Below are 26,879 nucleotides of genomic sequence, written 5' to 3'. Positions count from 1 at the left end.
GAGCGCATCGGTTCTCTCACGGTTGCTTTGGTTGTCTGTTGGCTTGTGGTTGAATTTCTGGCTTTTGAAAGCCATATATGACTTTACGTCCAGATTATTTCACAGATCATCTTGGTCTTCTTTTGCCATACTGCTGTTAAAACTGCCAGCAAAATGTTCTCTGAGAGGCCTTTTCTCTTGATGTGTTGCATGCCCTGCCTATTTTCTCTGTAGTTTTGGGAAAGAAATTACACAGGAGAAAGGACAGTTAATTTCAGGGACTTGGCTGATCTCTTCTCAGAAGGATACCCTCTTCACTTGAGGTAAATGGATTATACAATATTATTTATTATTATGTTACGAACTTCAAGCTTAGAAAATGTGGATTCTTAAGAACTTGGGACAGGCAATTTGTTAAAATCTAAATAGCTCATAAATCTCATATTAAGGGTGGTTTTCTAAGCGTTTTAAAAAATAGTCCTGTGAACTGTGAACTACTGCAGTTTCAAGATGAGAGAAGTCACAACAGCCATGCGTTTGAAAGATAAAGATGGGAGCGTCTTTGCCAAAAGCGAAGCAATGAAATAGCCGTGTATTCTTCCAAACTTGACTTTTTTCCCCATTTAACTGACCTTGTATCATCTTGTGCTTCCGTACAACATGCTCAAGCGTGGTCTTTAAAAAAATGAGACATGCTGTTTCATAGTGTTGATATTTTTGTTAGATTAGACTAAGGTAAGGCTTTTGAGATTGTTTTTGTGGAAAATTTAAAATGTGTGAACATGGTAGGGGCCATGAGGGAATTTATATTGAGGGTATTTACATTGAGGGAAGATCTGTCGGCCCTGCTATTTGCAGTTGGTAGCAGTTGTAATGTGTCTGCCATCTATTGTCAGATTGTGTCTGACTTTAACTTTTCATATTGATGTATAGTGTAACATCAATATGTGTGCGTAGGAGTTGTCAGGATGGGACGGGATTTGCTATATGTTCTGAATATTTCAGATTAAAATCATTGAGCTGTATGCTGTTTCTGAGCCTTTCCCTTCAGTAAATACATATGCACTTACTTTGCAGATCATTTTAGGAAAAACCTAGAACAAACTGAAGTTGAAAAATAGATTTCTGTTTTGGAATTCAGTGTGTTGAACTTCTCTCTTAAAAGTTAGCAATAGACCGAAGTCCTGACATGTTTCCTCTCTTATCATAGACTTAAATATTCAATGTTCACTTCACTGGGGGTTATTTGAGATTGTGTAGCATTTCTGCTCAGAATTAGGTCTCTGTTAGAATGTTATGTCTCATTTCTACTGCAAATAATTACCTGCACACCTAAATTTTGCTGTTTCTTTACTGGCACTAGTAGCAAACCTGCACTCTTGTCAGACTAGAAGTGAACAAGTCCGGCTTCTGTTGAAGACATAGCTGTCATTGTTTTAAATATTCCTTAATACCCTACCTTCAATTATTGCAGTTGTATTAGCACAAGGTTTCTTTTTATCTTTTACCCTCACCAAATAAAATTTGAAGTTCTTGAATTTTCACAGTACTTCAGTTAAATCTCAATTTCGTCGCATCAACCTCGTTATAAAAACGAGCACGGACCAATTGTCCTAAAGTTGATTTTTATTTCATATCAGAGTATTTAATTATTTTATTGTAAATCAAATTAATTCCAGCTGCTGCTACTTTTCCTTTCACTTTTGTTTTACTTAGTAGGCTGCAGTCTCTGGCTCTTGATTTTCTCATCAAATAGTGTTATCTTTGACAGCCCTTGTAGTTTTCAGGAGTATTTGTGTTGGGGCTCAGTTAAACAGGTTTTTTTTCATGATTCTGTCCGATACTGATAGAAATTATCACCAGAACATTTTAAAACTCTTAATAGAAAGGCTAACTTTCTTTAGTTTCTCTTCTGTTCCTCATATCATCCACTGATTTTCTGGATGTTTAATAATACCAAAATCTGGGGCATGACCTTGCTTTGTTGTGCACTGATTTCCTAACAGTTAAGGCAAGAGGTCAGTCCTCAGTGTTTTACTGTTCATCAGTGTTTACCGTTCAGCATTTACACTGACTTAGTGCTGTTTGACGTGTTTCTAAGATTTGGCTAGAGTGGATGATACAGCATTAAATTAGCTTATTATTTATTCACAAATTTGTAAAGAGCAACTGTCCCTCTGTTCCAGTTTCTCCCATGTGAAGCTAGTTGTAATCAGTAGCATCTCCTTTCTTCAGGGAGGTCTCTTGGAGGGAGGATGTGAAAGCCCAGAATTTCAGGGTCTGCAAGATACAGTCTCTGCGTGTTTCCTCTTTGCTGCTCACAGGAACTGGCTTTTCAAATATACAGCAATGTCTGCAAGCCACTAGCAGTTAGAAGTTGACTGCTGAACATAGATGAGACATGAGACTTCTATGAGATTTACTAGTAAGTGTTAACTTTCTCTTTGGAGAGAGGTCTAGGTGCAGAGACCCACGTATTCATCACCAGGTATGGTAGAGTAATTTGCTGTATCCTGAACCAAAGGTAGAGGTCCCACTTGCATTAAACACAACAGCAACTTTCTGTTTCGAGGAAAACCACAGACAATGTATCAAATCTTGCTGAGTTCACCCAGCGTTGCTGTTACAGCCAGATGGAGCGTTACACTGTGCTGCCCTGCCTGGTTATCAGAGACCATGAAATTTCACCAAATGATTTCTTCCTTAATCCTCTACCTTGATAGAGTCATATGCTGTTGTTTAGAAATATATTTGTTTCTAGCTGAGACTACATGAAAGAAAACTTACCTTATCCTCGGATGAATTGGTATGATTTTGTTCTGCTATTAATAGTAAACATTTTCTGGTGTGACTTTGGCCTAATTTAAATTTTCGTCTAATTTAAATCTCAGCCATTGAATCTTGCCAGCCGTTGGTCCGCAGATTTCAGGAACCTTTTATTATCAGAAGTATTTTCACATATAAGTACTTCTGTTCTGGGATGAGGTGAAATAAAGAGTTTGAACTGATTTTAAAAATATATTCATTGAAAGGCACATTCTATAGAGCTGAAAGTCATTTCTTTAAAAAAAAAATCCTGGACTCTTCATAATTTAGCTACATTCTGTTAAAAAAGGATGGTAGCTCTAGATGTTATTACATTTATGTAATGTACTGTGTACAACATTTATTTCTATGGTGTAGTATTTCCATTCTGGTTCTGTTTTTTTTCTGCTTGCTCAACTTCCTGTGCTGGGTTCCTCTCATGTGCCGTCAGCACAGTTGGAAGCAACCTGCTGTCTTGAACTTGTCTCTCTGTGGGTTGAGGCCCATCTCCACCAGAGAGCACCTCGCTGTGTACACCCTGGAGAGAGCACCAGCAAGTGCCCCAAGGCAGAGACTCCGAGCAGAGGATCTGACCCTTTTTAAGTTTGCAAGAGCAGAAAGAGCTGACCCAGGAGCTGACCAGTTCCAGATCACACTGAAAGAACCCCTTTTTCTTCTCTCATATGTTTTCTTAATTAAAGGTAAGGGAGTGAAGCAGTAGAGATTAAAAAAAAAAAAAAAGGAAAGGAATGCCAACCATTACTCAAAAATCTCAGTAAACAGGAATCATGAAACTTGTATTAAAAAAAAAGTCAATAATTGTCAATGGACATGCCCATACAGAACTTAATCGCTATATATAACACATACCACAGTATTGAATTCTCCGCTTAGATACTGCAGAAACTTGCACACAGAATACTGCGAGTGGGTGGCTGGGTGCACACTTAAGAAGTTATGAGAGCCTTGGTAAGCTGTGTTGAAGAAGCATGGACATTTTCATACTGCGAAAAGAAGTCAACAGTAATATCTGAGAGCCTGAGAGAGGAGGGAGTGTCTTTTCATTGCCCTTGTATGGAGAGAAGTCGCACGATATTTAGCACTATAGGTGTATGTACTGCTAATACAGAGACTGACTGTGAGAAATGCCAAGTGCTCCGAATTCCAGTGGAAGTACATTTGATACAATTCTTGTGGCCCTCAAGAGGAAATGCAAAGGTCAGAAAAACTAGATTTATTTACAGTACCCTATTTATTTTTCCTCAGCTGGTAAAAGGAAAAAGAAAGATCTATGTAGTTTTCAAATAGTGGCAGATTAGGAGTTCCTGAACTGCTAAAATGTTAATGTCATTGACATGTAAGTCAAAAAGTTTCCAGTTTTGACTTGAAAACCCTAACTTTTTGTTAGTGTTCAGATAGAGGAATTTTAAAATTTGACCTAATATTTTAAAGCAGTATGCTTGCTTCTACGTTTACTGAAATGTAGCACATGAAAAGTCATTGCACTGTCTTTGTTCCTGACCTGAGCAGTAATACACTTATTGTGCTTGCTTGGAAGTCAGTCATAGCAGTTTCTGCTTCTCATTCTCTGTGCCAATGGAGGGCTTTGCCCTTCCAGTCTTTCTCACAAGCAGTACTTAATGCTGCCTAGTCAGCGTTCCTAAAAGCCAGTGGCCTCTTGCCTTGAGTAAGGCCTCGAGAGTCAGCTTTGTAACCTAACACTTTTTGAAGTGTCTTACTATTCTGCAGTGTAAATGATGGCCAGCACTATAGCTGGTAATTATGGTACCCCTTTGGGTACTCCGAACTGAGAGGACTGAAGGGATTGTGAAGGTGGAATGGGATTCTCCTCGGCATGGCATAGAGAGTGAGAGTAAGAACTAAAAACATGGTTTGGGACTAAAAAGACTGAACAGATGTTTTGGGATTTCTTTACCAGTCCTTGCCTCAGGTGCAGGAATATTAGAAGAAGGGCAAACAATGCCAGATTGTGTCGTGGTATGTCCTCATCTCTGTCCAATTCACTTTTTCTTAAAAGAAAATAAAGGAAGAAAAGGAAAATACAAACTCAAGAGAATGTGAAACGCATGCAGTGAAAGCAGTTTTCTGTTTATCAGTTTCAATTATTTGCTCATGTTAAAACGTAAATTGTAAATGTTTTAGTGAAGGTACAGCTTTCCTGTGTCTACTGCAAAGCCACGTGTGGCTGGGCAAACAAAATGAAGCATTAATGAAATATATTTCTTAGGGAAAAGTTAGATGAATCTCTTCTGCTGTGTAAGATGTTTGTCCTGTCCTGATATGAAAAAATCTGTAGTGCCAGAATTAGTTTTAAAGGTCACCTGCTCATCCCCAAATTACGTGTATGATTCCTGTGAATCTCTATTTAAAAGGAAGCAATAATTCTGTTGTTTCCAGTGGAAGCAAGTATTAGCTGCCTGATAAAACCGAAGACCCTTTCCTCCTTTGCAGTTGTATGTTTCCTTGTGTATATTCAGATCGGTGTTTTCTAACAGGAATATATTTTCACTCATTTCTTCTTTCCCTTTTTGTCTGCAATCAGTCTGTGCACTGCAGTGGTATGTTCCCTCTTCTCCGTTCACTTTAGCTGTGCTCTGTTCTTCACTAAGCAATCTCTTTAACATCTGTTACTTTCACTCCTTTCAGTCTTCAATTCATATTTTATTGCTACAACGTCCCTTTTCTGTTACCTCCTTTTTATTTACACATAATTCCTTCCCTAACACTGTGATTATTGTGTTTGTGTTCACCATATTGTTTTGTCTTTGAATTTCTGGTCTTATGATTCCTGTAAATATCAGCAGTACAGTTCTAGCTATGGTATCTGGCTGGTATGCTCCCATTTTTTGTTTTCCTTAGATTTCTACTTCACAAGTAAAGTCTTTTGTGTGTGTGTTCTTGTGAAAGCTCATTTTTCTTCTGGTGCTTGTCTATTAATATATTTTCTTGAATATCAGAGATGCTCACTGTAGTCTTCACAGGTTTTCCCTCATTTATATCCTTTTCCAATTTAACCAGTATGCTTGATGCACCTTCCTTCAGCTAAGGAATTAATGTGGAAAATTCAAGTGACAATTTGTTTTAGTAAAAGAAAAATAAGATCGCAAAGCAGTTCATATTCTATTGAGCTTAAAGTTATAGGTAGCTCCGAATAATGTTCATTATGCTTACACTATATAGTGTGGTGCTTTGAGATGGAAGGACATACTTAGAAAGAACTGGCAAGAAAAAAAAATCAATTTAGTGTATATATTTATATGGTTTTCCGCTGAATATAGTGTATTATATGATCTCCTTGTGGAACCAGATTATTTCCTCCTGTTTTTAAGGTCTTTCTCGCAGATTATCGCTAAAGCATGGAAAAGGGAAGAGTAGAAAAAAGGATTCATGCTGCTGCAGAAGGGGCTCCATTCCCATTCCATTTCCAGCTCCTCTGCCCCAGAAAGGTTGTGCCTCAGCTTTGATTATACCCTTGGAGCAGGGATCCCCCAGAGCCTTGGGCAGGGCCACTTTCTTGAGTAAGGCTGTCCCTAGGAGGAGGAGTAAACAGAAAAGGTGACAGGGCAACTTTGGCAAAGGCGGTGTGTACAGGATAGCCACTATTTCCTCACAATTTCCACCTTATTTTTCTATAAGTACAGCCACAGTCTCTAACACTAACCTTTTCAATAAGTGTATGATCAATGTTGTCTTTAAGGAGAATAATCTGGTGTAGTGGGAAATGATGGAAATAGAAGGAGAAAAGGAGATAATTCTGTTTCCCAGTTCAGATTGGAAAAGAGTAGGTATGAAGCTGCAAAAGTTGTTCTGCGGGCTTGAAAATTACTTCAAGATGCTTCATCCACAGCTTGCTTAAACAGTTTGCAAACCCCAACACTGAAATGTCAGGTGAAATGCTGTGCTGGTCCGTGCCCTCCTGCACTGCCCAGCACTGTCAGAGGCAGACAGACCCGGAGGAATAAACTGGATGTCTTTATGCTGTGTGCCAAGGAAACAGGGAAATGGTGTGCCAGTGCAGAAAAGGCAAGGTTTGTTCTGCTTTCAATCTGTGAAATATTTCAGTGAAGGTAGGACAGAGCAGTATGTTTGCGTGTATGCTTTGCCTTTTAACAAGTAGGAAACCTTCTGAATGGTGAGGTGCAAACCCGCTTAGGGCTTGGTACTGGGGAGGGATGGGAACTCTGAAGCTCACGCTTTGGTAGGTTTCCCCACTGGGCAGTGTATTTAAAAAATGCTTAAGATGTTGTCGGGGTACTGAGTTAAAGCAAGATAAATGATGTTAGGGGTTTTTTAAAAAAAAAAAAAAAAAAAAAAAGAAAAGGGAAGTACTTACACTGGAGGTTGTAGCACGAACCATTTGTTATTTGTGCTTTCTTGTATTTGCAGGAGAGTTGGGTGCTGGGAGGAATTGAACCATAGGATGTTGCTGAGAGGAGTATTGCATCAGAACTAAAATTACAGGCAAAAAAATTAAAGTACTCTAGGGGAAAAAGAGCAATTCTAGCATGCTAGATATTCAGTATTAAGCATGCTTAGTATTCAGTTTAGTCTCATATGACATGGTTATGACTAGTGTGTGTGCCCCAACGAAAGCACTTCCTAAAAATGTATTCATTAATTAGTTCTGGTGCAAGAAGTAGAGAGAGCGCACGTATTCCTTTTCTCACCGACAGCACTATTTGCTTTTCGATAGAGGAAGATGCAAAATGATTTCAAGTGTGCCCGGTTTGGGTTTCTCCAGGAGTCGTACCCTTAAAATCAGCACAAGGGAGGGAAGGGAGTTACTGTGTCTATTATCATCAAGCTCTGCTAATGTAGCCCGGGTGCCACGTGACTGCAGAAAAGGCTATTATCTCAATGAAAAGGAAACTGCTTTTTAGAGCAGCAACAGAACAGAAGCAGGAGGAATTTTCGAGTACTCCACCATGCTGGATTGTCAAAGGGGGATCTATCTGATCAGCAGTTAGGGAAGGATTAGCGTGGCCAGTTTGTCAGCTGTCATTAGAAGCAGATGACAGAGATGATAAGCTGCTGTGTGCGCACGTCCTCACTCAGCATGTGCTTTGGTTTACATCAAGACATAACACTGGTTTGGGGTAATGGAGAGCTGATATTTTTAAGGCTGTAAATTTACTGGTAATTTTCTTTTTTTATTATTTTTCCTTTTTTTTTTTTCCCTCCTGTTTTTAATAAAAAGCCAGTGTGATGGATGGGGAATTTATCTACATCTTGATCTGAAGACGCAGAAAAACTAGCAAGATCTGCCTTCAACTGCAAAGGCTGGAAGACAACAAGGTGTGTTTCTGAAGTGCTGTGACTTCATTGTTAGCGCTCTCTTTTTGCACGACTGTGTGCTCTTCTCCGTGTGTGCATCGTAGGTGTGTGGATGTTGTGGGGAGGAGGGCGAGGGGGATGTTGGTTTGGGGGAGTGGGAGGAAGAGCTAATGTCTTTTTGAGCAAGACAGTTTAAAGATAATGCTTCTAAATAACAAATACAAAGAAATAATGTAAATTTGATTCTCCAGTTTCTGTAGTTTCCCCTCTTTTTAATGGCTACAGGTGTACTTGTGTTTGCCTGTGAAATTTTTATGGGTTTATGAGGCTAAATATATCTTAGTCAGTGCACAGGAAATATTTTTGTAAGCAAGTTTCTGGCATCCAGAATAATACACAAACCCATCTATATTTTCCCACTGTCAAGAGGAGGTGGAGCCCGAGAGTGTCTTTTTCATTGCAGTAATTACTGTTCAGTATTCAGTCATCTCTATGCACATGAAAAAGTACAGAGTAAGTCAGACTGAGACGTTTTTGCAATAAAGCTTTCTCTTTCTGACCAAGAGCTCAAGTAGACAAAACACACTGAAACATTTGTAGTTGTTATATAACTTTATCTGTTTTCTAATCTTAATATTTTCCTTTACAAGTATGTGATACTGTAAACAGAATGACATTCAGTTAATCTTCAGACCTTGTATTTATCTCATGGTTATACATGCTGATGTCATTAAATATCTTGGCAATATTTACCTTTCTTTTAACCTTGGGAGGGCGACATTTAATATTGCAGATTAATTAAATAATAATATCCCCTGAAAAAGGTTATAGGTAGTTACTTGTAGTAAGTGAAGATAGTATGCTGTCTCTCCTGCTCGGGAAGTTACTGCAGGCTTGTTGGCTGTATTTTCCTGTCGTACACAGCATTAAGCCCAACATTGCTCTTTACCTCACAGCAATAATACTAATCCTGGACCACAAAAAAAAAAAGGTAAAATGAAGTGTTTGGCTTTGCGTAGGAGTGCTGATCGTAACTTCTCTAGAATTTTGCCTCCAAAGTTAAGGGCAGGATTGCGAAGATACGTATAACCGGTCATTACTGCAGCTCACTGGCAGTTTGCTAAAAGTGTGTTTTCCTGGACTCATATTGAAATAGTGGTGGTGACTATCATGCTTAGAATCCGTTTAATAATTAACTAAATACATACAGGAAATGCCTTAGTTTATTTTATTTAGGACTTTGAAAAACTCATGCTACTTTGAGATAGGAGGGGGGAAGGAAAATATTACTGTTTTTCAAATTAATGTAATATGTGTTTGAAGAGACTTTATTTCATACTGTGAGGGCAGAGCCAGAAACATAAACAAGTTAGCGCTGTTTATTTGCTTGTTCTCTTCTGTCTCGGTTTGATTATTTTAATTGCAGTATACCTACATTTTGATACAGAGGCCTGGGGCAGGCGGTGCCGTTGAGCAGAGGCTTGAGAGCCCATCACATTCACAGCACCAAATATCGAAGCCACAAGAACAATGAGACTTCCTCTCTACTTCTCCTGTTTTCTTCCTTTATTTCAGTACGGAAGATCTAACAAGATAGCGGGGACAGAGTGGTGCTTACTGAAATGTTGGCACCTATGTTTTGTAGAAAAATACATTTTGCTGCTTGTACAGTCATTTTGATTTGCCTGATGCCTTTTAGGATGTATTAAGGGGGGAAATTTGAATGAAATCAACCTTTTGTGTAGACTGTGTTCTTCAGGTGACTCCATGCTCTCACAAAACTCAGGTTGGGGTGTTTTCTTTCATAAGCAATTTCTTACAGACGTATGGTAGGTAGCATTTATAAAACTTCAAGCACTGTCTTTGACCAGAGTCGTTTTGTTTGCCCACTCTTCAAAATTCTTTATGCTGCTGTAGTCAACAAGGTTACAATGGTAATGTTCAAAAGGTGTTGCTCTCTTTTTTTATCTTTTTTTTTTTTTTTTTTTATTGTCATCTCTGTAAGGTAGATTTCTTGTGCAAGGAAGGAGGGAAGACGTGACTGCATTGCAAAATATACCATGTTGTAAGAAAAAAAACCCTTCTTGGAAAGTCTGAGCTTGGGGAGTACTTTGAACTATTTCATTTAACTCCAGAGTTCTTAGCACAATATTTAATAACAAATGTCATTAGGAAGTCAACTGGCTGGTTAGGTGTTGCAGTGCCATTTTATTTATTTACTTAGACTAGTAACAGGGAAAAAAATGAGGAAAAGTGTGAAAGCAACCTTGATTCTCAGAATCTACTTCATTAATGAATGGAATAAATTTGTTAGAGCACTACTATAGAATAGCTCCATAATTGTCATAAGAAAGCTGAGTTAAGGACTGAGGACTGGGTCGACAAGCCAAGCTGTCTGAGCTGAGTGAAGGAGAAGACTGTAAGTTGATAATCATCATACCTGCAAGGAAATCCTGATGGAGTCGTCTTACTGCTTGCATTCCTCGTTAGCTTTTCTTACTCACACATGGTCAGCTGTGGCAGGCCTAGAGAGATGCCTGAATTGGACTAAAAATTATTATTAGCAGGTAAAGCTTTAGTCTCTGAAGGTGAGGGGTAAGATCTGAAAGCATGTGTCTTTCAGAAATGGGGGGCTCTCGATAACCAGGATTCTGTGGCTGACCCTGCAGGTAGTTTTCCCTGATAGCTGGAGTTGCACAGTGAGGGATTGGGACGGGCTGGGTGGGATGTGAGGATAAAGAGCATAAGGAAGACAGAAGGAATTTGATAAGGGTCCTAAATGAAGAAACCAACCAAAAGTTTATGATAAATGAACTTAATTTGCAGTGTGTGTTGTACCTGAATCTGCTCTTCGCTCTTCCCATTGCATTTTCTCCTGTGCACCCTGTCCCCAAACAAACTTGATCAGGATACTGTCATGCTCTGATTTTCTATTGCCAATAGCATAGACTGTTGTGATTGAGCAACCATCTAACAGAAGATTCTCGTGAAGAAACTTCTGCTAGAACTGCATGGTAATAAAATTATTTTTGTTGCTTTTCCTGAAGTTTTTCCAGGTGTTCAGTCCAACTAGTTTTAAATGTGTGTTATTTTTTACTTTGAGGCAGTGTATTACAGGCTTCAGGTCAACTCCTTCTATGAACGTAGTGGGTGTTTCTTCCCCTCTTTAGTAATTATATTTCATTATATTAAAAAATTAAAAATACTTAGGATATATGCTAATTATTTCTTAGCACTTGTGATTCTTCCTTACCATAAATAGTTTAATTATTAACACAAATTAATTTCAGTTTATTTTTACAAAGAAAATAAAATGGCTGATAATGAACATAAGGCTTTAATAGTAGAGTAACCTTGTTTTCCTTGGGCTGCAGAATGCAAGCATAGTTGTGTCAGGCCCCTAGAGTGATTTATGTCCTACAAAAGAGTGAAATAACAGTTTGACATCTTCCTCTAGTAGACTAGGAGGAGAATCCAAGCTTCAGTGAAGGCAGTGATAAAATTCTGATTTATTTCAGCTGAGTCATAACATCCGCTTAGAACTCTAGTTTTTTCCAGAATGTAATTTCTGCTGTTAAGGGAGCTGTGGCAAAGCTTCTAGGGTGTTGCCTTTAAGCGTTGTGGAGGCTAAAGGTATATATGGATTTAAGAAGGAATTGGGCACAAATGAAAGATTGATTCGGAGGGAGGAGGAGCGACAACACTACAGCTAAGCTTGAACCACTGATTGTCAGAAACAGAGAGAGGAGGTGTCAGAGGAAGGATCATTTGTACTTTTTCCTGAGGCATCTGCTATTAGCTTCCATGACAGACTAGTCGCTAACTAATGATTCTTTCATTTGACTCATACAGCCATTCCTATGTATGTTTTATTTGGTCATAGTCTGTATTCATATATATGTCTATATATATATACAAACACACACTTGTGGGTACCAAGCTTGTGTCCACAAGGTTTTATTCCTTGGCAGCTGACTAAGTAAAGCAAGTAGATTTTTGAGTTGTGTTTTCCTTTTAAATGCTTAAAAATTACAGTTAAACTTCCCTCTTCTTTTCTTATTGCTGGTTGCAGTATCTTACTAAAGCAAATAGAAGAGTATGAGTGAAGACTGACACAGACATAAAATTGAAGTCATTAGTAATTGTCATTCATGTTCACAGGTCAGTTTGTAAACTCATGGATGTATTAAGAATGTATCTGATTAGGGTGTACAGGCTGCTGTGGATATTTAATTTTTTTCAAGTTAATAGTACTTCGGTGCTTCTGTGTGGCTCTGACATAATTTATTCTATTAGTTTTGATTTTTGTGCTTAGTAATGATGCGTGTAGTTAGTACTCCCAATGTCTTTGACGAGAGTTCAAGACATATCTAACACATCTATGTTAAGATACGAAACTAGTTCTGCATCTTGGGTGATGGTAGAAGTATGATCTTTCATGCATATAGCTGTATTCTCTCAAAAAGCATGTATTAATTTATTGTTCTTCAAAGTTTAATAAGAAAAGAATAATAGATTTTTTTTCTACTTCCCAACTCTTATGCTGCTGCTCCAGTACAAATGGATGATACTGGCATGGGTACCAGTATCAGCAGGAAGCTCTTGCTGAGGAAAACCAACTGCTTATATAAATACGGGTTAGGAATAGGGGCCACACCCCACCTGGTCTCTCCCATAGCATCTGGTCCTTGTTGCCAAGGCACCCTCTGGGACCTAGGCTGAGGCAAGCCACCTTAGGCTGAGGAGGATGCTGAGTTTTCCAGGGAAGATGCTCTAAATGCATTTCAAAGGCAGAGAGCTTGATTAAACCAGGTACCACCCTGAAGAGAATGACTTGGGTATGTAGTTTCCAGAAGTGGTGCAGGGTTCTGAACCTCGCATGGGCACTGGCCACATCCCTGACTGACAGAGGACATTGGTGTGAAGTGGAATTCACCTCCTAGCCAGCTGTTAACGTTAATATGGCCATGGCTATTTGTGGAGCTGAGTACTAGCATTTGTATAACTTGAATATAGATATGTTGGATTTTGGTCTGTTGTTAACTTGCAACCTTCTGGAATAAAGAGGCTTGAATTCTTGATTCTTAAGTTGAAACTTTATTGTTATAGACTGTTAAACTAAATGCGTGCTTATGAGAGCATCTCGGTATTTTAGAAGTGAGTATATAGGTGTATCTGGTAGGTATGTGTGGAGTAGTTTATTCATTCACCTTGATAACAATGTCAAAATGTGTAGAAATGCTTTAGATAATGTTTATCTACACTTCCTGAAAATCAGTTTTAATTTGTTGCTTGGTATTTAGCAGTTGAAAGAATGGCCTGAAGTTTCAACATGCTTCTCGGTAATAGGTGGTTGGGTAGAAGAAAAATGACAAACCCTCCTAGTACTGCAGCTAAGTGAAAATCAGAACCATGAGTTTAATTTTTCATTAGGCACTGGAGAAGATACATAGAGCTGGGCTTTCTAAACCGCAGTGAAAATTTCAGAAAGATCATATGTTTTCAGTAACAGCATCTACTCAGGGATTGAAGGAACATGATTTTGATGAGTAGGTTGGAGCTATGGAAGGTGCTATGCAACATAAGCATCTCTTGCTGAGGCTCCAGTGCAAGCTTGGGTTGCACATCACGTAGCACCTGAGCAGTAGCTCTTGAGTAATATGGTCATATAGAGATGCTACGTTGATCCTAGTGACCAGGAGGACCGACACCTCTATAGCTGTGTGAAATCACTGAAACTGAGGTTGGTAAGTGATGGAATTCAAATTCACATGTGATAGGTTCAATAACTCTATGTATAGGTTCGGTAACTCTATGTATTACTGTATACAACTGATGCAGAAATGCCATGCTGTTCTCTCTGGCTCGCCCTCTTCTTTTTACTTTTGACCCTTACAGAACCCAGTTTCCTGAGCTTTTTATTAATGGAATATGTTTTATCTAAAGTAAACAGACTGACAGGCAGGTGTTTGACAGGCAGTTAGTTGGAGTTAAATCCTAATGTGGGCATGCCCATGCCACAGAGATGCGTGAATGCCTTTGTCTATTGTGATCGGTCATATTTTTCTCGCTGCTAAGATAGGCATCTTGAAAATCACACTGAACTGTATAAGCTTACTGGTATTGTAAGTAATGCATACATATGTATCAGTTATATATTTATGAGATTAGAAAATGTTCCTGGATTTGAGTTTTTCCATGGTTCCTTATGCTTGTGAGAGCAGTTGTTTCACCCTCCCCCTCTCTCTGGCCTGGTTTTCCCCTCGCTCTTTGGTGGTTTCTCAGGGGGGAAGTTGGTGTGGGAATTTAAGTGGACAAATAACAGTTTTGAAACTGAGATTGGCAGAGAGGATTCAGTAAGAGTTAAAATATGCTTAACTCAACGTTTCAGAGGTACCATCAACTGGAAATGAAAGCTATTTCAATACAATGTTTCCTATAATATTATCTTCTTCTATGTTGTTAGATTTGCTTCATTTGTCAGCTATGCTATTCACAAAGTTTTATTTTAAATCACAGTAGATTTGAAATACTATGCTTCTAAATCAGTCTTGTAAGTAAAGTTGTTAATAATTGTAAACTGTAAGAAAAATTCTAGATTAAATAAACATGTGCGGATTTGGACTCCTTTTCCAGTGAAAATGCTTGCAGGCTTAATATTTTTTGTGGCCATAGCTTGATACTAGAAGGTTAAATTTTAGAATGACTTCTGCTTTCTTTTCTTTTTTTTTTTTTTTTTTTTTTTTTTTTTTTTTTTTATTTTTTTTTTTATTTTTTTTTTTTTTTTTTTTTTTTATTTTTATTTTTTTTCTTTTTTTTTTTTTTTTTTTAAACTTGGCTACCCACCACAAAGGGATGCAAGAGTGACTGGCTTCTATACAAGTAATGTTCTGGCGTCATAATTTGTTTTTTTAATCTGGTGTTTTAAGGAGAACTTTAGTGGTATTAAGCTGCATTTCTTTTGTTGTTAAGTATTAAGAATCAGAAACAATTCTTGATGACAAGAGAGAGGTAGAATCCCAAACCTGAAATTATGATACAGAGTCTTGAACAGTTTTTTGCAGTAGTACCACCTGTGTCCTTTTTGACAATGTTCCTTTTTAAAAGTGGAAACTGAGAGAACCTCTTGTATGTTATATAAAAAATGGTACTTTCTTCCTCTGATATTTTTTCTCTGTTGTCTTATTAAAGCCTAGTCTTGCTATTCCTGGGCATATTAGAGGTGGCTGACGTAGTCTAATCCGTAAGCAGCTGAGTGAGCGGCTCTGTTAAGAGCCTTAGCCTATGAGAGTGCAGAGGGTAGGAGCCATCTTCTGGTGCTGGGCTCAGCCTGGAGGGGTTTTTGCAAAGTCTCAAGCAGAACTGGGGGTTTCTCAAAGCTGTAGTTTTGAGTGTCTGAGAAAAACCTCTTTCTCCTTCAAGATTTGTATGGATTTTAAAGAAAGTCCTGTTAAATACCAGTCTGTAACACTGAACATTAATGTTAGCCATTTATTTGATTGTTACAGCATGTGTTAAAGAGCCTGCTGCCACCCATTTGCAGCCTAATGTGTTTATTAGATGGTCTTCCCAGTGGCATCTTGAAGTGTCTTTCAGCTAAAAAATTCATGAGCGTTATTGGCTTTCAGGCTGCAAATGGAATATGTCTTCTTACTGTCTAATACACCACTCTAAAACCATTACACAGGAGTAAGGGAAAAGGTATTGTTGAGGAAGGAGCCTTTGGCTTAAACATTTGTTTATAGTCTGTTATGGCTTTTTGTAGACTGAGCAAAAATGTGAGTAGTAGGTGTTGGAGCCAGTTTTCTGTTCTTTTATACATGGGCTCAGTGGCATTTGCTAGTAAATAACGTTTCTTTTCTTAGTTCTAGTTTGTGGAGTTCAAGAATAAAGCAGAATTTAGTAAATATTACCATAAATATTGTTATAATGTTACCTGTAATAGGCTTTTCTTCAAATGGAATTGTATCTTCTAAGTAACAAGTGTTATTTTCAGATAGAAGAGGCTACAGGTGCATGTCAGATTTTAGTACAAGTCCTTTAAAGGTGACTAGTTTTCCAGCTTGCTGCTACCACCTTCCTCCTCGAAACTCTTTTTTCTATTTTCACTTTGTACTGCATGACTGTTGTAGTGTGGCAAAGTTTTAGGCAGTTTCATCGATAGTGAAAGTGGTAGTGCTGTTTCAGGAAAAAAGCATGCCCTTGAATAAGTTAATTTGTATTTTTTATATGAGGTTGCCGTCACCAACTGAGGTATTGGACATCTTGCTTATTTTGGCAGACTGGCATTGTGTCATTTGGGGTATATCTGAATTCCAGGTCTTCGACGATGAAGGATGGGTGTAGTAGTTGGTTGTACAATATGTGGCTTATCTATACCAGGGTTGCAGTAGGTGGTTTAATACATATTTAACTTTCTTTTCTGTCAAACTTTTTAGCGGTGGATCTCTTGCTTTAATTTAATTTTACTGGACAATACAGTCTTTTTTTTTTTTTTTTCTGCTTCTTTTATTTCCCTTGATTTTCATCTCTATTTTTTTTCTCATTTCCAAACTCTGATCCATGCCTCCGGATTTGTCAAAATACCCATGCAAGAGAAAATTTACACACCAGGAGGCTGAGCTTTTCCGAGCGCAGCATGGAGGACAGGGCTCAGTTAGCTGATTGGGATTCTGGCGGGTGCTACAATGAAAAGTGCTGGAAGTCAAAGCAACCCTTCCTCCTGAACTGCTGCGGCTCACCAATAAAAGGGTGACCTTAGGCTCCAGTGGCTCCAGTCTCAGATCTAGCATCTTATCCTGCCCCTGACAGCGATTTCTTTTTGAGGCCTGGGAAAGTGCTTAGCAAGTATTGCCTTTTTCAGAAGGGCTGAAGATGGCAGTATGTATCAATATTAAATATTTTCCAATTCAGAAGTGGAGCCAGTGAAAAAAGAGTTCATAAGCAGGAAAAAATGTGAAGAATCAGAAGTTGCATGTGACTTCCAACTTTCCTCTGGCTTCTACCAGAATTAATGGTACATGGAGTAAGTACATCAGTAATTTTGAAACTGAGACTGAAAGTCTCAGTTTCTTCTAGTCATGAGAACTTCACAGGAAAAAAGTATGAATTATAATGGATGTGTGTTTGAGATTATAATTAACCACAGGAATATGAGCTGTTTATATTTTTAAATTGGGCTGTTAGAGAAAATCTTTGCAAAACTTTTCACTGGCTTGTAATGTTTTTGGTCAGTAAACAGTTTTTTTGCTGTTTGTTACTCAATAAAACAGTGACTTTAATAAATAACTTCTGTATTTATCAGTTGTATCTACACTAAATGCATGTGTTCGTGTGCTGGAAGGGTGGTAGTATAGTGCTGCTACCTGATGGTCAGCTGTATGGTACTTTACCTTTTGTTTGCTACTTTTCAGATTGAAACAGCAGCTTTGAAGGTGTAATCCTCATTTATTCTTTAACTGTATTTGTTAGGCTTATAATAAATCTGACAGTTTAACAGGCCTTGTTTGGAAGATGGCCTGCCCTGATAACAGATAAAATGCACATTATCTTCTTCTACGTTGACTCTGGATGATTAACTGGATTCACTGATGCTGAGGATCAGTGCTGGAAGGTTTACTCTGCATGCCATGTTCCTTCGTGGCATTTGAGGAGTGGAGGAGATGTTACAAATTCACGCAATTGATTTGCGCTAGATTTTTTTCTGTCTCCTCCTTCATGGAGGCTCTGTTTTTCTTCTTTTCTCCCATATGTTTTATTTTTGCATTTCCATTGTTTTGTTTTTTTCCCTTTGAAGGATGAGTGTCTTGTAAAAATATGTTTACTATTGCTTTATAATTAGATTAAATATCTCTGTGCACTCTAACTTAGAGTGGTTGCTGGTGGAGGATGTGAAGGAGGATGTGCTGTCATGATGAGAGCAGAAACTATTGTTTTGTTACTGATAACAAGAAAAAAATGAATTGAAACCTCTTTCAGGCTCTGTCGTTTCAGTCTCCCAGCATCTGGTAGAAACTGGTTAGCTCTCAATGACTGTAATTACTAACATATACTGTCCAAGAGTTTATTAATTTAATTTTTCAGAGTTTGTGATGTACATTTAACAATTGGGAAAAATTGAGATTTTTTTTTTCTGCAAATGTTTTGGATGCTTAGGCCTGTGGCAGTGAAACAGAGAGAGCAGGAAAATAATGTAAATACAAAGGAAGTATTTACTTACCTGAGATGTCCTGTTGGTACAGGTCATCTGTTGGAGCCTAAAATTAGTTCTTTAGGTATTTTTAGTAATAATGATTCCGCTTCTCTAATTATCTCCTTCCTTGTATGAAAATGCTGTGGTGAGTGTATTTATATCTCCATTGCTCCATCGCTCCTTATTGATGCCCAGTGGAACTGAAGCTTGAGGGGCATCTGAATCAGCATGAGAAGTTCAGCTCTTAGTTATTGCTGTAGGTTTTTTTTATAGGACAAATGGAAAAAAACCGTAATATATATTGAGATGAAAAATATGGTACCACCACTGAAGGCCAAATACTAATCCCACAGTGGGATATTATGTTTGTATTTTGGAGTGCAGTACAGCTCCCAGACAACTTACACAATAGAAAAGGGAGTGCCTGGGCTTGCATGACAGTTCATTCTGCAAGACACACATTCAAATTCAGCTTTGCAAGACATTTTCTTTCAAATAAAAATTGGTTTTGTTCAGCATCTGACATGTCGTGATGCTATTTTTTCATTAATAAACATATGTCTCCTTCTTTCTTTCCTCAATGCAGTGATTACTGCTGGTTTTGTTTTTACTAATTCCCAATTTGGTTAATCCTTTTCCTCTTCTATGCCACCCTAAATAAGCCTTAGCCACTTTTTTTCTTGATTTTTGTTTCAGAAGACATGTGGTAGACCTGATATTACATTTCCATTTCTTCTAAAGCACTAAATGAACCAAACTGTTCAATTTCTTTATCTTTCTTCTTTCTGGAAATTCCTGCAGAGATGTATAAAAAGATTCAGAGGTGCAGGATGAATGCTGCTTTCTAATCTAAGGTAGTTCCCTATAGGGAAGGTTTGTTGGAGTAAAGCTTTGAGCCTCTAATTTGTCACTCTAATCACAGTGGCTTCAGTTTCGAATCGTCATGTTTCCTGGAAAAATTCAGACTTCAGGTTTGGGAGTTTTATTTTCTGGTCTGAGAAGCTATCCACATGGTTCAAGAGTCTAAGAATATTTAGAACAACTTTAAAAGTTCCTAAATTATCTTGTTTAAAAATATTAATTTATTTTATGTTATGAATTTTTGTGTATTATAAAACTATTAGTAATAACGAATAACCAAAAAAATTTGAGATGGATAAATTCATGTCTGGAGGGAGCTAGGGCTGAACTGAAAACCCCTGTAGGGAATTCAGCTGCTTCTCGCCCCCCAGGTGTTTGTATGCCTAAAATTCATCTATCAATTCAATCTAAATTTATGAGGTTTTCCCCTTTTCACTTGAAAGTTTCCTAGGTGTCTGCTCTTTAGTGCTACATGTGCCCAGAAGTACTTTCTTCTGAAAAATGTGGTTTTAGTTCCTTGCTTATGCTGCATTTAATTTGTAAAGGTACCTAGACCCTCCAGAGATCTTCGTCTGGTAGTATGCATAGATCTTGAATATGAATTAGCTCATGGAAAAAAATTGAAATAGCTGCTTTCTTTTTAAAAGACATGAGGAAACTAGGAGGGTGCTCACCTCTTTGACTCTACTTGACTTGTTAGAGTCATTGCTGAGAAATGGGAAATACACGAGATACTTCAATCCCTTGTGTCTTAAGACAGTGTTTGAACTACTTACCTGTGAGTTTAATTGGTATGGGCTACACACCTGAACATTCCTATTGCACTGCAAGAGGTAATTAACCTTGCCCTCTTTGCTTCATAAATATCCAGTTTTGGCAAGCAGATAGCCTACCACCAAGGAGGCTGTACTGCATGATGAAAAATACAGGCTTGAAACCCCTCTGCGAAGAGGGAGCTGAGTCTCTGTTGCCCTGTTTTTGACTTTTCGAGTTGGTACGTAGTATTATGGAAGAGCAGGGCAGCAGTTTATCTATCCACAGCTTCTAAAAGGTGATTCCTCCTTGTTTCGCTTAACTCAGGAGAGGTTTTTAGTTTTTGAATCCCAAAAAAAATAGCAGAACTTTACCTATCCCAGTTAGCCCCTAAATCCCTAGGGAGATAGGGTTTGGGGGCACATCCTTTTGATTTTAGTACTGTGTACTGGATACTGCTGAGTGACTTCCATTTTGGCCTGTGAGATTTTTTAGACTGACTTTGCATCGTCTGCCTAACTCTCCACTTTCCAAGGCACCTAACTCTGGATTTTTCAATCTGCTCTGGAGCAAAGGCACCTACAGCACAGGAGCTGCAGAGCCTGTACAGATCTTTGAGGTACAGAATGTGATTTTTGATGAAGACACAGGGAGAGCAGAAACCAAACATGGTAGTAGGTGGTAGATTTCCAGAAAAACTTTATGATGAGTAAAAAGAAATGAGTAACTCATTCTAAGAACAAAACTGATAATGCTGCTGAGAAAAAGACATAATGGCCTGTAAGTGTAAATAAAATAAAATAATACTAATAATAAATAAACTATTTGTTTATACCCAAGTACTGTGTTTAATATGGGGAGAAGAAGGTGATAGTTTCATAATAATGATACCACTTTTGTTCCCTTAAATACAGAAGGATGAAGTTTAGATGTTCACAGTGGGAGGTTAGTTCCGTTGTGTTCTCTGAAGGCTGCTACTGTAGACCTAGTGGAATTCCTACAGAATAGCATCAGTGTGAATGCAAGAATTGAGCTATGCATTGGTGGAGCTACTGGTGAAACTTTGGTTCCTGCAAAAACTAACTTCCCTTTGAAGTAAGCCCAACAGACTAGGTGGGAAAACTGTCAATAACTGTTCCTCTTTGCTTTCTTGGGGAGGAAGGGGGAGTGGAGGAGGGTGTTCCCCCTAAATGCTTACCTCTGACTTCAATTCTTACTGATCCAGGGGGAGACGATGACTGTTGAACGTTTGACAGGTTTTCGTGAATTGTTGTGCTTACTTTTCTCAAGAAAAATAGTTAACCGATTTACATTGCTCATACATTACTTGTGAAGCATAAGAAGCAAAGGGATTCCCCAGCCTAATCTTTCTTCTCAACTTTAGGTCACCATCTGAGTCTGGCTTGGAGATCAGATGATCTTGGGAATGTACAGCTTTCATCATGCTGATGATTTTTTCTCACCCTGGTCAGTGAAAAATTTAGTCATTGGAACAGAGCCCCAAGGACAGTTCCAGCTCTCCACTGACAGAGACATGGAACTGCTGTCTCCTCACAACTTCTCTTTAATTATTGTCACAGTTTTCTTAATAGTATATTGCTCCTTCCTTGGAGCTCTACTTGTGATACTTGTGAAATTGCATATTTTCAAAAAAGTGCTTAGTTCCTATCCAATTAGACGAATGTATATTTCTACTTTTGTATTTAGATAAATCAGGATGTGAATGAGTGCTACGGCTAGAAACCAGTGAAGCCAGTGTCACAGTCCTCACTGGAGACTGCAGTAGATGTTTCACTCTCTGCAGCAGTAAGGTCAGCTTTGGTGTGGCACCCTGAATGCCCTGACTGGGGTCACTGGGAGTTCCCCAGCAAGTGCAAAATGATGAAGTTTGTGATGGTAGGATGGTGTCAGGGCAACGGTTGGACTCGATGATCCCAGAGGTCTCTTCCAACCTGGTTGATTCTGTGATCTGCCCTTTGAGAGCTCAGCTCTGCTGTGCTGCAGAACCAGGGCCTTCTTGTTCTTCTTGAAGTGAGTTGTTCTCAAAATGTTGGCAGTATGTATGTACATGTACATATGCATATATAGACATAATTGATGAAAAGGTAATCCAGGTATTTTTCAAATAGGATCTGATACCATGCCTGTCAAAGACCACCCGGGAGCTATATATTTCAGGGATGACCTAGTGTTTTTCATGAAACTTGACCAGTATCTCAAAAAAATAAATTACTCCACTTTCTCCTCAAACTGCTTAAAAAGAAAATATTTTCAGTACAAAGAAAGGAATTTTTATTCCTAATGTTTTGGGTTTTTTTAATTCAGAAAAATGTTAGGTGGTGGTCAGTTCTGAATCTGAGACAGCTCTGAGTCTTCATTTGCTTGCTCAGGTTTCAGTAAGTAGCCTTTCTCAGCATCCCTGCAGAACTTCGTAGATCTCAGTCTACAGGCTGGTGTGCCCATATCTTCATCCAGCCGATTCTTTGGGAAAACTAAGATTTCCAGTGTGACCATCCTCTTACCAACAACAAGCTCTGGCTGCTAGATTTTATACAGTGTCAAAAATAAGAAGTAAATGTGAAGTGGACCACAGTTTTAACCCACAGCAGCTCCCTCGATGAGTTCTGTGCATGGCTGACCGGGGCACCAGAGGGAAGGGAACTGGTAGGGCAGAAATGAAGAGCTTGAAGGGGGTGGTGGACTCCCTTGTTTTGATACCCAATTTCCATTTTATGCCGGTGTGAAGCAATCGTGGAATTACAGGCTCCAGCATTTATTTTAGCATGGTATGAATCACCTCCTGGAGACACTCACCTCTTTTATGGCCCTTATGTTTGTTTTTCTGCTAATACCAAACAGTACAGGAGCTCTCTGAAATGTCTGGCAATGCCTCTCTGCCATCATTCCTTACAGAACTGGCAGCAACTAGGCAGATAATGAGCTAGGACTGCCCTGTATTGCATGAGCTTTTTTATCATTTTACATCATCTCCCTGTGGCCTTTTTAATAGTGTTTTCTGCCTCTAGAATATTGGTACTTATTGAGGGGTATGTAATCTGGGACAGGTGAGTTTCATATGCTCCCACAGTGCATAGGACAACAGACAGCCAGGAGCAGGGCAGGATTTCGACAGGCTGATTATTGCACAAATTACAATAAGCTTGTTGTGGTTTAACACAATAGCTTGATAAGTTATTTTCCTTATGAGGTAGATTATATGTACAAAATATTTATCAGTTCCTTATTGATCTCTAGTGTTGACAAATGTTCCATTTCTACGACACTGTACATGTACTTGTGCAAGCATTATCTTTTGATTTTTAACTAAAGTTGCATGTGCTACCTTTTCATGTAGCTGGAATACATGTTTCATTTCATGTATTTGTGTTTTTCTGTTGTGTTTTTCTTGTTGTGTGGAACTATGGCTTTCGCTTTGTCTTTCTTCATCCAGCCTCGCAAAATCGCCATGAAAATTCAGCAGCCCAGGCACAAAACATACTTATCTGTTCTTACATAACTGGTAACTATCAAAGAGGTGATAACATTTTACTTGCGCACCACAAATTTTCTTCTGAAGTTTAGTGTAGCATTTTGTGAGGTCATAAACACAGCATTTTTATTGGTACCTTTCAAACAAACTCTATTTCAAATGATAGATTTGCCAAGTAAAAGCCGAGTTGAGCATGGAACGAGAAACTTGGAAACAGGAACAAAGAACTCATGACTTTTCCACCATAACCATTTCTTGCACTCTCTTCCTTTAGTTGCTGATATGTGTTCAAGATGAGTGGGATGGGAGAAAATACTTCTGACCCATCCAGGGCAGAGTCAAGAAAGCGCAAGGATCCTGATCAGCTTGGACCCAGGTTAGACCATTTATGTCTGAAGACATTGAAAGAGAAAGACTTAAAAAAATGTTACATGTGCATATATTTTTCAGTTAGAAAATGACAGACTTACCATTCTCGCAACGAGAAGTCAGTACCAAACTACTTGGATTCAGTAATTCCATGTTGTTGTGGGTTTGGGATGGAGGGTGGGGGCTATTATGTTTTATTATTATTTGTTTGTTTGTTTTTGAATCCAGTGTAGTGCCAAAATACAGAATTTTGGTGACAATATAGGAGCTATGTAAAAATCTTTTTTGGCAAGGAGTCTTCAGTCACTCATCTGGCAGTCTTAAGAATTTTTACCACTCCTCTTGTATGTCATAATCAGGGACTTGAAAAATATTTTTCAGTTTTATAGCAGCTGCATTACCAACACAAATTTTAAAGCATGACCACTCATTCAGCACTTTTTCTTACGACTGTCTGTCATAATTTCACAAGAAGGCAGGGAGCATGTCTTGTTTGCTTTAACTTTTTAAGCTGTTTTATTTTCTCATACACTGTCACTATATGATACTCCTTGGATTCTCAGTGCTATGTGGAGGGATACTTGTAAATGTTCAAATCCCACCTCCCCAATTAATCCTCTGTTTTGAATTTCCAATCCAAAACCTCTTTTGAAACAAAAACATGACTGCTGGGAAAAAATAAATAACATCTTTTTTAATGCTCCTTTCCTTGTTCCAGAGGAAACCTTTCTGCTTGAGAAACTTGTAAGTTATATTTTTTGTAATGAGAGAGGGCAGTTCTCTCTGTTTTTGTTAAACTGCTCTCAAATCATTTGAAATCGTCTTTGAGCTGGCCAGAACGCAAACTGACATTAAATACGACATTTTTATAAACTACTCTTCCAGCCCTAAAAGAAGCACTGAGAAACGCAATCGTGAGCAAGAGAATAAATACATAGAAGAACTTGCAGAGCTGATTTTTGCAAATTTTAATGATATTGACAACTTTAACTTTAAACCTGACAAATGTGCAATCTTGAAAGAAACTGTGAAGCAAATTCGTCAGATAAAAGAACAAGGTAAGAAGACTAATTAATTGACTTCGAGTATTTTCTGTGTTGATTGTTACTTTATTTTTGGCAAACCTGATAGTCTCTTCAGCTTTAGCAAATTCCCAGGTTTTCATTAATCAGTAATGAAAAATGCTGTAACGTCATGTGAACGGAGTGTGTTAAGTATCTTATTCAGTATTTTAAAAATAAGCTTCACAGAAAATTCAGAAATTGCCGAGAGAGAGACAAAGTCAGTCAGTCTGATGTGTGCATCTAATGGAATTGAAATCAGTTGTGCTTTTACAAAAGTTAAACTACCAGATGGCTTTGGGGGAAAAATAAAAAAGACTACTTATATACTCTTACATGGATGATGAATCCATGTAAAATAGGAATAATCCAGGAGAGTGGGGTACGAAAGTCTGCATCCCCCTTCAGCTTTCTTTTGTTGGTATGAATAGATATTGTGGACTAAATTATCTGCGTCCCTTAAATGATGACATCATATCCTCAACTACAATAGATTTGAAACTATTCAAATCTCTAGATAGGGTCCTGTTATAAATGTAAACCAGAGAACGTGACAGTTTTCTTCCTGTTCTTTGTCTAGAAGATTAGTTTTGTATTTCTTTTCTTTTGATATATTTCCTATTTAAAGAAAAGAATCTTTTAGAAACTTTAAATTTTTGGAAGTGGGTCTTGTGGCATAAGTCTGTCTGAGCAGATGTGAAAGCACTGCAGGTTTTTGGGGCAGATTCAGATTCTTAAAGTAGGTGTATATTGTTTTTCTTCTAATTTAGAAGATTGCAGTCTCTTTATAGAACTGTTTTTAGAACAATCCCTTTGGTTTTCAAACACTGTAATTAACATCTTTCACTTTCTCAGTATTCTGTGATTTCTGTGGGAAAATAATGTTTATTTCCATACTGTATGTGTGAAGTTATAAAAGTGATTATGTGTTGCATAATTTAGATACAGATTCTCAGATTCTTGCTAAAACAAGTAGGTAAGTAGCACTGTAGTTTCAGACATCAGCCTATTCCAAGCTAAATGGAAAGTGGGGAAGTGTCAAATTATGTGTCTGCTGCCTCCAAAGTGTCTCTAATTGATTAATCTTCATGAATGTTCCTGTTTCTCAGCTTGTTCTCTTCTTATTGCTGCTAGGTGACCATAATTTTTAAAATGGATATTCTAGTGAAGTTGCCATGCCCCCATATTAGAAGTATATCTCTTAACCTGGCACAGAGTCCATACTGGCTTCTGAGATTGAAATTTTTTTCCTTATTATCTTTTCTTCTTACTTTTTCACTTTCAGTTTCAGATTTTTGTTTTGCTGGCACTGAGAGACACATTCTACTTATTCTTACCTGAGAAGGAGTAAGGACAAAAAAAATGTGTTTTCCTGTGAAGTAGATGCACAGAGAAAAGTCTGTTAGTCCGCTTGGTAATTCTCTCAGCAGTTCTAGAACATTTTGTCTGAAAATCTGGCTCTGACTAAGGGCAACTTTGGCAAGTCCAGGGTATTGTTGTTCAGGACCAATATCATAAAACCCATTTTTGTATTGTTATAAAATGTTCACACTCATCAGACCAGGTTACATGTAAATTATTTAAGTCATCATGGGCCAGAATCATACCAGAGCTGAATGTGCACTTCATTTTCTAAACTCATAAAAGTTTTATTGCAAGAACAACTGAAAATACAATTCTAAAGACAGACTAAAACACTATGAATACCTTTTATTTCAACAAGTAGAAGTAGTTTGCAACCCTTGAGCAATAAAGATACTAAATTGCTCTTTATGGTGTTAATTTGTTGCACAAGGTTCTTCAGGTGAGAACAATTAGACTGTCTGATAACTGTTTGGGTCCTTGCATAAAACTCGTAGCTGGTACGGACTAGATTTTAAGCCTCTCTAAGGGGTATTGCAAAACACTGAGACCTTCAAGCTGGTCACTAATAGCATCTCAGGGTGTAGAAACAAAGATTAGAATATTTGAAATTATTCCTTTAAACTAATTTAAAAGTTTGATACCAATTTCTACATAGAAGTTACATCTCTTTATTGTTACAGCAAATGTAAAAGGCTTTTCCTTTTAAGAA

At 38.0% G+C, this 26,879-nt stretch overlaps 1 protein-coding gene across 7 annotated transcripts in view; it reads left to right on the top strand.

Moving 5' to 3' along the window:
* Window positions 1–26,879, top strand: part of NCOA2 (nuclear receptor coactivator 2) — a 196,575-nt gene that overhangs the window by 92,076 nt on the left and 77,620 nt on the right. For 5 of the 7 annotated variants that reach the window (XM_068396026.1, XM_068396024.1, XM_068396029.1 and 2 more), the window contains 3 exons: window positions 8,003–8,100; window positions 23,650–23,751; window positions 24,630–24,802. In XM_068396026.1, the coding sequence (XP_068252127.1) occupies window positions 23,669–23,751; window positions 24,630–24,802 (256 nt within the window). In that variant the 5' untranslated portion in view covers window positions 8,003–8,100; window positions 23,650–23,668. The remainder of the gene's footprint in view (window positions 1–8,002; window positions 8,101–23,649; window positions 23,752–24,629; window positions 24,803–26,879) is intronic. The other 2 variants (XM_068396028.1, XM_068396025.1) reach the window with 1 other exon arrangement.

Source organism: Nyctibius grandis, chromosome 3 (assembly GCF_013368605.1).
Source record: "Nyctibius grandis isolate bNycGra1 chromosome 3, bNycGra1.pri, whole genome shotgun sequence".
Classification (NCBI taxonomy): Eukaryota; Metazoa; Chordata; class Aves; order Nyctibiiformes; family Nyctibiidae; genus Nyctibius; species Nyctibius grandis.
The sequence above is the reverse complement of the archived record's forward strand: the minus strand, read 5'-3'. Positions and strand labels throughout refer to the sequence as shown.